This window comes from Buceros rhinoceros, unplaced genomic scaffold, assembly GCF_000710305.1.
Source record: "Buceros rhinoceros silvestris isolate BGI_N320 unplaced genomic scaffold, ASM71030v1 scaffold17635, whole genome shotgun sequence".
Taxonomy (NCBI): Eukaryota; Metazoa; Chordata; class Aves; order Bucerotiformes; family Bucerotidae; genus Buceros; species Buceros rhinoceros.
Window position 1 is genome coordinate 26,542 of NW_010411388.1, and position 11,278 is coordinate 37,819.

The 11,278-nt window shown below is 38.7% G+C and overlaps 1 protein-coding gene across 1 annotated transcript in view; it reads right to left on the minus strand.

The window, feature by feature from the left end:
- The window catches only part of EPS8 (epidermal growth factor receptor pathway substrate 8), a 54,020-nt gene that overhangs the window by 26,018 nt on the left and 16,724 nt on the right, over positions 1 to 11,278 (minus strand). Inside the window, exons 7-13 of the mRNA XM_010136014.1 lie at positions 10,120 to 10,256; positions 9,026 to 9,099; positions 7,859 to 7,985; positions 7,418 to 7,506; positions 4,584 to 4,658; positions 3,805 to 3,953; positions 1,248 to 1,431 (exon numbers count right to left, since the gene is read on the minus strand). Coding sequence (XP_010134316.1) covers positions 1,248 to 1,431; positions 3,805 to 3,953; positions 4,584 to 4,658; positions 7,418 to 7,506; positions 7,859 to 7,985; positions 9,026 to 9,099; positions 10,120 to 10,256 — 835 coding nt within the window. The remainder of the gene's footprint in view (positions 1 to 1,247; positions 1,432 to 3,804; positions 3,954 to 4,583; positions 4,659 to 7,417; positions 7,507 to 7,858; positions 7,986 to 9,025; positions 9,100 to 10,119; positions 10,257 to 11,278) is intronic.

The following is an 11,278-nucleotide window of genomic DNA, read 5'->3' on the forward strand; positions in this document are numbered from 1 at the left end:
CTAAAACTAGCACAGAAAAATAAATTAAAATTTTAAATTAAAGCTTATGTCACAGAATCACACAACATCATCTGGCTGGAAGAGACCTTTCAGATCACTGAGTCCAAGCGTTCCCCCTGCACTGCCAGGGTCCCTAAACCATGTCTCTCAGCACCACATCCACAGGGCTTTTAAACACCTCTAGGGATGGGGACTCCACCACCTCCCTGGGCAGCCTGTTCCAGTGCTTCACAACCCTCTCTAAAGAAATTTTTCCTGATATCTAACCTAAATTTCCCTCGATGCAAATTAAGGCCATTTCCTCTCTTCCTCCCAACAACTAAAAGCTTTCAAAATGAAAACTTTTGTATGTTTAAAAAGACAATGGGGTTTTTTTGTGAATTAAAAAGCAACAAAATCCACATATATTCTTAAAATTTTTACAAAAATTGAAGTATGTTTTCCGACCAACTCTTCTGAAAAAGTACGGGGTAGAATCTTTGCTGAGAAACAAAGGGGCTGACAATAAATTGTTCGGAAAACGCACTCTGGTTTCTCTGAAGGCTTTATATGGTGGTGTGTGTTTCCATTCTCCAAAGAGAAGAACCTATCTTTCGCTAAATTCATCACATTTCTTGGAAGAAAAGGATGGGAAAATGTTCCTGTACAATAACTCTTCTAATTGGTAGCTGTTTTTCAGAAGTAAGCCTAAATTACCTGACATGGCATTACTCTGATAACACCTCCAAATACTTTCTTGAAATACTGTGAAAGTATCAAGAAATTAATGAAAGGATTAGTAAATTCCACATTTGTGAAGAAGCAGCTTAAATCCAAAATTCCCTTAAAAAGTGTTGTTTTTTAAAAATTTTTGTCTGTGTGCCTGTGCATGGATGCATGTTTTAGAACACTTTAGTTCAAATTCTGCCTAAAGTACATAGGATCAAAATCAAGAGGATCTGAAAGCACAGGTCAAGAATCAAACCGAACTTCAGGGGCTTGGACTGTCCTCCCAACAGAGGTGGGAATACGCACCAAGCTCAAGGAGAGCAGTAGGCAAAAGCCTTACATTTTTCCTGAAAACATTTCTGGTGGCTGAACAGGTATTTAGTTTCATACAAGTTTAATATAAGCGTAATGAGCTCGCGCAGATGTAGCAGACATCACAGCACAGTTGCTCCAACAATGTCACAGAATATTTTCTTTACAAAGGAAGCAGCTGGTGTTGCCTTCAGCTAATTTACAAGACGGTGTCACAGGTAACCTACCTCAGTTGACAGTCTTTTCATTTCTTGCTTTCGCTGTTGCTCTGCAACGTTTGCAACGGATTCAGCCAAATGATTGAGTTCTTGCTCCTTTGGAGCTCCCATGAAGTTCAGCAAAGGAGGCTCCCAACCATTTCGGAAACGGGGGACGTACGGTGGAATAAAATGGTCTTTGGGCCAATCCGCTCTGTATGAAAAGTAAAGGAAAGATCTCTATCGAGGGCCATACAAATACTGGTTTAACAGGTTTCCTAAAAATTTAAATGCTTTTTTGTCTTAATATAGAGGGGAGGCTGTGATACAGTACAGGCAGAAGTGTACTAGACCACAGAAAGTCAGGAGAGAACATTTACTGACCACAACTGTGCTCTCCGCTGTGCTCTGCAGAAAGAAACTGCTCCTGCTCTAAGGACTTGTCAGTCATAAAATGCAACAAATTTCTGTCTTTTAGCAAAGGATGAGTAATAGAAGAATCAATCACAAACAAATCCAGGATTCGGTTTAACTGTTAGATGGGGAATAATTGGCTTTGTTCATGTCAAAGCACCAGACAAAAACACTTAAAAGAAACAGCCTGGTTTATAACAAAGGCTAAAACCAGGTACAAAGCACGAAAGCTCAGGGGACCTAGCTACACCTCAAAGAAAAAGTTAAACAATAGCTTTTAGTGACAAAAAGGCCAACTCTACATGCTTTAAGACACAAGAATTATAATCGCATTTGCTGTTTTATAGCCCAGACCGAACTTTTTAAAATACTCTATTACTGTTCAGTTCCATTAGCATTCCCTATTGTAACATGAAATGCCTAAATAAACTCTTTCATGCTCTGCCTTTGCACTGCACATAACACACTGTCCCACAATATAAATTCCAGTATCTTCACAGTGGAATGATAAATGGGAATGTACATTATAGCCTTTCAACAGCCTTGTTGTTGACACTGCTCAAAAGTAAGGAACAAATGTTGCCAGTCACACAAGTTGCAGGAGCAGTCAGAGGTTACTAGTCCGTTAGGAAGCCCGAGCTAGGTCAGTAATCCTTGAGTTTTATCATTCATCTCTCCTGCTACACCACAGTGTACCTCTGGATACTGAAATCAATCAGTTTGTAATTTCTAACCTGCACAGGTCAACCAACTATATTTTAAGTGCTTCATTCTACACTGCCCAACAGAAGCTACTTCTCTTTCCATTAAACTCTTTTTGGGATGGACTAAACAAATTATGGTGGTAGTTCCTAAGACAAGGAGCCCATTATTTTATCCAGTGATCCATTTTCCCTGCATGGGGCTCCAACACTATGAGGCAATTTCCACAGGCTATGAAGCCAGCAGGATGGTGCTTTGCCGGGGTCGGCTCTCTGGAAATCATGAGGAGCTGCAATACCTGTTTCCAGTTCATTTTGTAGTAGCAGGCTGAATGACAGGCCCAGTGAAACAAATGTGGACATTCCTGGTCCTGCTGTAGAGTAAGCTCCAGAAGGGGAATGATCTGTACATCACAGTTCCTGCTCTGAGGATGTTTGTCATGCCATGTTCTAGGGCAAAATACTCAACTGCTTTTTAATCAATTCATTAATTAAAGAAATCCACTTGGTAGATGTTTATATTCCAATTTTAAATCTAAGAGCAAGGATGAATAAACACAAAATACACAGTGCATTTCCAGCCCAAGTGATTGCATACTTAATGATCATCAAATGTAGTTATCTACCACAGATTAGAGTTAAAACACACTTTGCTAATTTAAGCTTTTTCTTTTGCAGGTTCTACTTACCTAATTAATGTCAAACCATGCCTACTTCAAAAAGCAACAAATGTATAAAATAGTTATCCTTTAGCTATGCCTGACCATAATCTGAATCAATGAAGTGCAATGTGTAGAGTATGAACAGGTAACATGGTTCTGCCAACAAACATTGTTTAAAAATTGTAAGCATTTTCTTTATAGCATTATGATGCTTTTGAAGAAGTAAAGACATTGTAAATTTTAGGTTTTGATAATTATTGGAATGGAAATTGAAAATATAAACATGTATCCTATTCTTCAATAGTTTGTCTCTTTCTTGCAGCTTCTTCAAACCGATTTCTAATGAACTCCAGATAGTTGGGTTAAAAGAACAATAGTAGAATAAAACCCCGGGAAACACACAAGGGACAGTTCAGAAAAAAATGACTGCAAGAGGTTATGTCAAGAGGATCTTGACAGCATGTACAAATCAAAAATTTCTGTCTTTATTTTGTTGCTCCTTGAGACCCTTAAAATCCACTCTCAAATCTATCCCACTGAGGCTACAGAGTTCCTTTGGAAAAAAAAAAAAAAAATGTCTTTATTTTGTTGCTCCTTGAGACCCTTAAAATCCACTCTCAAATCTATCCCACTGAGGCTACAGAGTTCCTTTGGGGAAAAAAAAAAAAAAAATCCAAGAACAGTTCTAAGGAGTCCAAAGCCTAATAAATTAATATTTAGTTCATTGGGGGTTAGATAACCTGGTTAAGATCATGTCAATAAATTTGAGTTTAGAGATCATCTCTAAAACATACAAAGGCTTTTTCTCACCTGGCTTTGGTCCATGTGTCACCCAATGACATCCATAACTGTCCTTCCTCACTGGTGACAGTGTATCGCAGGAAGTCTATCGTATCTTTTGTTAAGAGGGGGCTGAGTACTGTACCAGCAAGCTCAGGACCTCCTGTTGTCTGTACCACCTAAATCCAAGTATTAAAATAACACAAAGAGCACGCACATTATCAGTAAGGAAGTTACTGCGAAAATGAGTTGTCTACAGTGCTACTAGGAAACATTTATTACTCAAACACACACCCAACACTCCGCCCCCCACAAAAAATACAGCTCTGAGAAGCTAACAGTGCGTCTTAATATCCTACAGACTAACTAAACCATTTATTGCAGAAGAACTGCGGTTCTGGTCTTCAACCATTTTATATTTAGACCAATTTTTAGCAATGTTATATTTGCTCTACTGATCAAAACCACACGTACTTCCATTAAACAGACCTATGGGTATGCTTTTAACTCTCTCTGCTCCTGCATTATGTAAAGTATCACAATTTTTTAATTGTTAATTAAAACTTACAACAGTAAACCGTAACACACAAAGCTGAAGATGGTTTAAGTAAATATATTTAATAGATGGGAATATACAAGAAAAGGATATAATTTATTTTCTAAAGAGAACCTCATCCTGGGATACACATATATTTCCTTAGTTATTGCCCAGGGAGACAGCATTTCAATCTTGTTATCCTTGAAAGGTTACAGAGCACATAAATACAGGAGTTCTGAAGGAAAACACTGAAAAAATAATAAAATCTTACCATATGTAGAGGGGTAAAGAGAAAATGAACCAGTTCAGCTGCACTAGGATTCTGGATATGGAACTTTAATTTGGCCTGAAGGAATGTGAAAATGATACATTTTAGGAAACATTTAACTTTTATGACAATAAATACTTCAGGTAAGAATGGCCATCCCTGGTCAGGCCACAGGCCTACTTAAGCCCAGTGTTTTTTCTGCAGTATCCACTAAGTGCAAGTGCCTATTCGTCCTATTGCTTTTGAATCCATGTCTATCTTTAGCACCTATTCTGCAAAACAAGAAGTTCCACAACTTAATTATATGCTTTGAAAAGAATCATCTCCTTTGGAAATTTGCTACCTCTTAGTTTCATTATTATCCTGCAGTTCTTTTCCAAGTGAGAACCAAGCAACCCTTCTCTGCTCACTTTTTCCAATGATGCTCAGAACCATTTACAGATAAAATACATTCTTCCTCTGTTTGGTCTTTTCCAAGCTAAAGTAATTTCTTTGAGCATTCTTGTTCTCCGTGTACCTTCTTCTATTTTGCTACACTGGGAACAAAATAAAACCAGGGAACATAACCAGGGAATATTGATGCTCTTTATTAATTTTTTTTATTTCCTAGTGTTTCTTACATTAGCTTCATTGATCACCACTGAAAACAGATTAGCTTCTCACAGGAGTCTATATTACGTCAACATTTTGTTCTGATTTGATATACAATATACTTGACAGAGGAGATTTTTCCCCACCTGTCCATGAATCTATCACATCTATCTGCAGTGAATTCAATCTGTCACTTTATCTGCTATCATGAGATGTTTCTACGTTTAGACTACGCTCCTCACCTGCCAGAACACCTGTTCTGTAAATATGTTGGATGGGAAAGGCCTCTGCAGAGGCATGTGTGGTAGGTACTTCATTGCTGAATTTACTGCACTTTGAAAACTGACATTTTAGCCTTACAGTTTGTTTCCTATTTCATCAAACAAGAATCTAAGAAGTTACATTCGATCTCAGAGTAGCTTGGTGTGCAACCTTGCTGGATGTGTTTTGAAAATCCAAAAAAAACCAAAAATCAAAGAATTGATGGATTTATAGACATTATTTTGTTTTGCAAGATGCATATTTGCTTCTTTCTCAATTTAATATTCCTGCCTACAGGCTACATCCCATGTAGGGGTTCCTCAGGGGTACTTGGTTGTTGTCGTCCCTCAGATCCCTGGAATGACTTTAAGTATTATGGGAGTTACTGTAATCTTTTCCCTTCCTCTGGAAGAAAGGTAGTTTGAGTCACAGCATAGTGTGTGGTTCGCTGACTTAGTTTTTGGAATAGATGGGTGAAGGGTGCCCATTCAAACAGACCTTCCATTCACCTGTCTGTAACTTGCCATTTTGATTTGCTCCTCTTTAACCCATTACCAGTTCTTCAATTTCAAACAGATAATCTCTTGTGCCCCCCATAAAAAAAGGTTTTAACAAAAATATTGTCCTCTATCAAGCTTTTCCAAGTAAATATATGCATTAAAAAAAACCCCATATACTTTCTCCAGTAGAGCTTCTTGGAGGATTTCTCTTGTTTACTGATCACCTGTTGGCCCTGCAGGCTCCAGAAGTAAGAAGCATGCCAAAATGTGTCTTAAAAAGTTATAGCAGTTTTTATTGCATCTTGCCTTCTGTTCCTCAAACTTTGCTTTTGGCTGGCCTCATTCTACTTTTACATTTAGCCTTCCAAAGCATGCCTCCAAATGAAGAAAGGAGGAGGATGTGTTTTTCCTTCTAACAACTTCCTATACATTGTTCTTCAGTCATAAAAATTTTCTTTTGGACTTTCTGAAGTTTGGTTTTGTTTCTGGGGTTTTTTTGACAGATGGTAGGCATTTTCCAGGAGCTTCCAGCATAGTATTTTAAAACAGCTTCCATTCTACTGACAAAGATTTTATTCTAGCTACTCCTTTTACTTTTGAACTAGATTCTGATGCAGCGAAACAGTGATCCCTACAGACATCCCTAGAAATTCTTTTATGTTGTAAACTCAAATTTCCCAAGTAAAAGGCTTTAAAGAACCAGGAAAAGAAACATAACAATGCTAAAAAAGAAATATGCTCATCTAGTCACCATGTAGAGCCCTTGAGGAACTGCGTCCCAAAGCTGGCTCAAAGGCCAGCCTAGGCCACACACAGCCAGCTCTGCTCTTGCGTCAGTTCAGCCTTGGATGCAGAAGGAAAAGGTCAATGTCCAAGACCAATCAAATGTCAGCTGAGAAATCTCCCTGTGTGTTAGCTGAGGACCAAACAAGATTACATTTTCAGGTAAGTCAGCATTCTTGAAGAGCATACTTTTGAGTTTGCTCCTTTTGAAAAAGCAGTGGAGATCCAGGCTCACAACTTCCTGGACGGCACGACCACCTCTGCACCACTGGCAGCAGTAGGGCATTTAAGACCCAAAAGGTTTCTCTATGTGGACAAGGCACTAAGAAAGTTATAGACAGAAGGCAGAAGACTTGATTAATACCTTCCCAAAGACAAGATAATTTTCTGCAGCTCCCTCAAGAGAGTCAACAATAAAGCACTCACACCCACTGGAAGAGCAGGAATCTCCAAGAAAACTCACAAATGACTACAAAACAAATCTGTCATGTTACTAATTCTTCCTTCTTATTCTCTTCATCTTTCCCCAGTATTTTACTTCATTTCATACTAGTGAAATAAGATACAGGAAAAATCAATGCAGAAAAACTGACACCCAAATTAATTTGTAGTGGTGGGGAAAAGAAAGATCATGTTATACTTAACATCAACCAACCTGCTACTACATGCCACACACCACCATACGCACTGTCAGTCACTTACCAGAAGATTGAATCCATGCTTAAATTTTTGGAAGCAGTCAACGAATTCATCTGGAGGTGGTGGTTTTGCACGGAGAGTAAGAACTCCCTCTGGTGAACAAAATGAGATTTTATATACCCAGTTATATGGCATATAATTTCCATAAATAATACAGCTATAGTAAACATATAAATACATTATAAATTTACCAACTCACAGAATTTTTTAAATACAGAACCATGACAGTGAGCATATTTTGCAGTCATATCTCCAGTCATTCCACACTGACTTGAAGCAACTGATTTTCATAGTTACCCTTTAAGAATATGCCATGTAGGACTTCTTGTGTGCAAAGTGAAAGAAAGTCATTACATTAATGAAAAAACAATACAAAAAGCCATATTTGGTAGCTACTTCAGTGATCCTCAGAGAAACAGAATTGCGTGCAGTAAGAACTCCTACCTCCAGGACCTTTCTTTTTACTTTTCTTAGTTTTCTTCCTCTTTGAAAGTTCAGCAAATGCTTCAGCAGCTTTTTGAAGTTTGGTAACAAAATACTCGATGTCATCCAAAATATGGTTCAGAATTTGCTGTGGGAGAAAATAGAAGTAAGTTTCACCACAGAACCTATAGCAGAAATACTCCAGAAATCAAAATTACTACACTCTCAGATATCGATTGCTTCCTCAGAAAAAAAAAAGTCCATAATGAATCTAAATAAGCAATGTTCTAGCATATTCTTAACTTTACACACCTGTATAGTATTTTAAATCTTAGGTTTTTAAAAACTTAGGGCCACTAGAAGTTTAAGGTATAAGCATCAAGATTACTAAATTCAGATTGCAATTACACAATTTGTTCACACATCACATTTGCTCTCACAACACATGAAAAAACCTCCAATTATTTGATTAGGACAGCATTTTCCTAAACAACTTCATAATCTCCTTTAGTACAAAGTATTAAGCTGTTGAATGGCAGAGTGTGGTTTTATAGAAGTACTCTCTAAAGAATTATTTTCAAACAGCAAGTGGAAGAGAATGAAGAGGCCCCCGGGGCGGGGGGGTGGAAAAGTATATACTAACTCAGCAGGCCCCAAAATTCCTCAAGACCTTTGGATTTTGCTGAGGACAATATCAGAGTAGAAAAGTAGAAAGTTAGAAGTGACAATTGTGGCAATATTTGATACTGCATACTTCATAAGACCTGCCCAACGGTCTTGCTTATAGGCAATATCAGCAAAGACCATATGTTCATTCCCCAGAAACTGCACATATCTAAGTCACGCTCTATTAATGGAATTTAAGTTTATCCCTACACAGTTTGCTGAATTTGGTCTACCACACAAAATTAGCATTTGTGTTTCTAGCTCTTCACAACAGAAAACCTTGCATCAACATTCAGTACTTTCTTATTAAAAAAAAAAAACAAACAAAACCAAAACAAACAGAAAAAGAAAAGAAGAAAAAGAATGACTCCCTATTCCTTTTTAAGGTCTACCTCACAAACACAGGGTGCCTGGAAAGCTTTCCTCCAGAACTGAATTTCCCATGTGGAAAAACCTTCCCATGAAGCAGAGCTCAAAAATTTCACAGACATTAAGCAGTATCACTTGTAGTTTCTGACTTACAACATCTCTGTCAATTCTGGCTGCTACCATCTCTGCTGTTTCTTCATGATCATGGTATTGTCTATGTTTTTCAACTGCAGAAAAGGGAAAAGAGAATAAAACAACCATATACATAGAATTAGTAACCAACACTTCCTATACAGCTTACGCTTGAAACCATACTGCTGTGAGAAAAAGATGGAAAATACCTGTACCATTCGCTTTGCAAGGACTGCACACAACCTGAAAATCCGGCACCCTAATGCCTGATTCCTGCCACGCCTAACAAAAAGCATTCAGTCCTCACTGACTGCATTCAGCCAGCTGCGCTGTGTAAGTGAAGTTAACGTTAGAGGTGTGGTACCAGGGTCTACATCACAAAATTAGAGCAGAAAGAGGCAGAATATGGATACAACATAATGAGAAATCGACCTCTTCTGCAAAATATTCTGAAAGCTACTCCAGCAGAAGTAAGCAATAGCACTCCCTGGTTAGGACTTAAAAACAAACAGAAAAGAAAATAATTAAAAAACACTAGTTTAGACATACAGGCCATTCTAAAGATAAATGTAAAATTAATAAACAATGCTGATCTCTAGTCACCTTTTAATCCACGATTGTATCTTTGAATTGTGCAAAATACCTGGTCTATGGTCTCCCTATTACAAAAGAGAGCATCACTCACTCACTAGAGTTATGACAGAGCTGATTACTGTGAATGTTACTGCATTCACGAAAAATCCCAGGTTAAAACCCAGAGCCCACATCCCCACCCAGCTAAACACGAGTAAAAGGAGCTCTGAACAGTAATTCAGGAAATGGGTAACTACAAGTAAATGACAAGTCAGGTTATGACAGTCAGGTTCTATTCCTCAGATCAGACAACTGTGGTTTAGGGCATTTCAAACTCGACTGGGAAAATAATCCTGTCTGCTCTCAGCGAGGACAGAGGGGTGACCTGTACAACCATTTCTGTATCTGGATTCAGTTCCTGTGATCTTTATGAAAGTAATCTTTCTAAATTATTTTTGTTATTACCGAGCCTCAAAAACCTACTGCCCAGATCAAACGTTTGCCACCACACTGTGGGGCAGTGGGCTCCCAGAAATACTCACAGTCCCCCTGCTCAGCAGCCCACGCGGACCACGCTGCCACACGGCTTCTCACATCCACTTGGGTGATGGTCCCTGGTGGCACGGGGGCAGGTGCCCGTGGTGGCGGTGGGATTGCGCTGTCAGCTTTGGATATCATTCTAGAGGGACAGAAGAAAGCCCACAAGTGACACTTGAAGGGAAAACATTGTATTTTCTAGTGCTTAATCAAAGACGACAAGGAGGCTTCACAAGGGCCTCTTCTACTCTTGAACATACTACAGACTTGCCAGGTAAGCAGTACTCAAGACCATGATGTGTAAACACAGTAGGAAACTCACTCTGTGATGGGGTTTGCAAATTTCCATCACCTGGCCACACGGGAAATCCCCACGCAGTGCCACGGAACATGATGTCTACAGACCTCAGAGTACCTACAGAGAATTTACCTACGGAGGTAAATTCAGTGGCTTGGGTTTAATAGGTGGCATTTTTACTGTCACATGCACTTCTATGGCGGGACTTCCATTTTGTGTGAAAGTCTTCATTAAAGTTACCTTTCAGCCATCACAATTGAAAGGTATTGACTATCTATTCCCTGACAGGTTGCCAACCATCTGCTTCTTAAAACCCTACCAACAAAAACTAATTTTACAGACCGATTTTCCTTTTTATGTCAGTGGCCTGTTCATCCTGTCTCAATGCATATGTATCAGTGTTCCCACCTGCAATTTTCCTGTTTTCCAGTTCCTCATCTGGTTTTAAACACCACAAGAGGTCTTTGAACTAATTCTGCAACTTGATACCAACTGACAAAAATTCCCAACAACTCTTGCCGTATCAGCTGCCATCAGTTCAGTTTTTGTTTTTTATAGCAGTGTCCCTTACTCTAGGAAAACTTGCCAAGTTGCACACCAGAAGTTAACAGGAAACTGATATAAACTCACTCATACAACGGTGACATCTTTACTTCATGGTTTTTGTCCAGCAGAGACTCCCCCATCTGAACCCAAAACTAAATGTCATTCAGAGACACTCTCAGGACACAGCTGTATACTAACTTTTCAACAAACTACCATCACTGCCATTCAGTATCTAATGCGTTTATGCCCTTGTTTCTACACCCCTATTGGCCACCTCTCACTTCTGTATTAATCTTCTCTAAATAAAACAGACTCTTTCC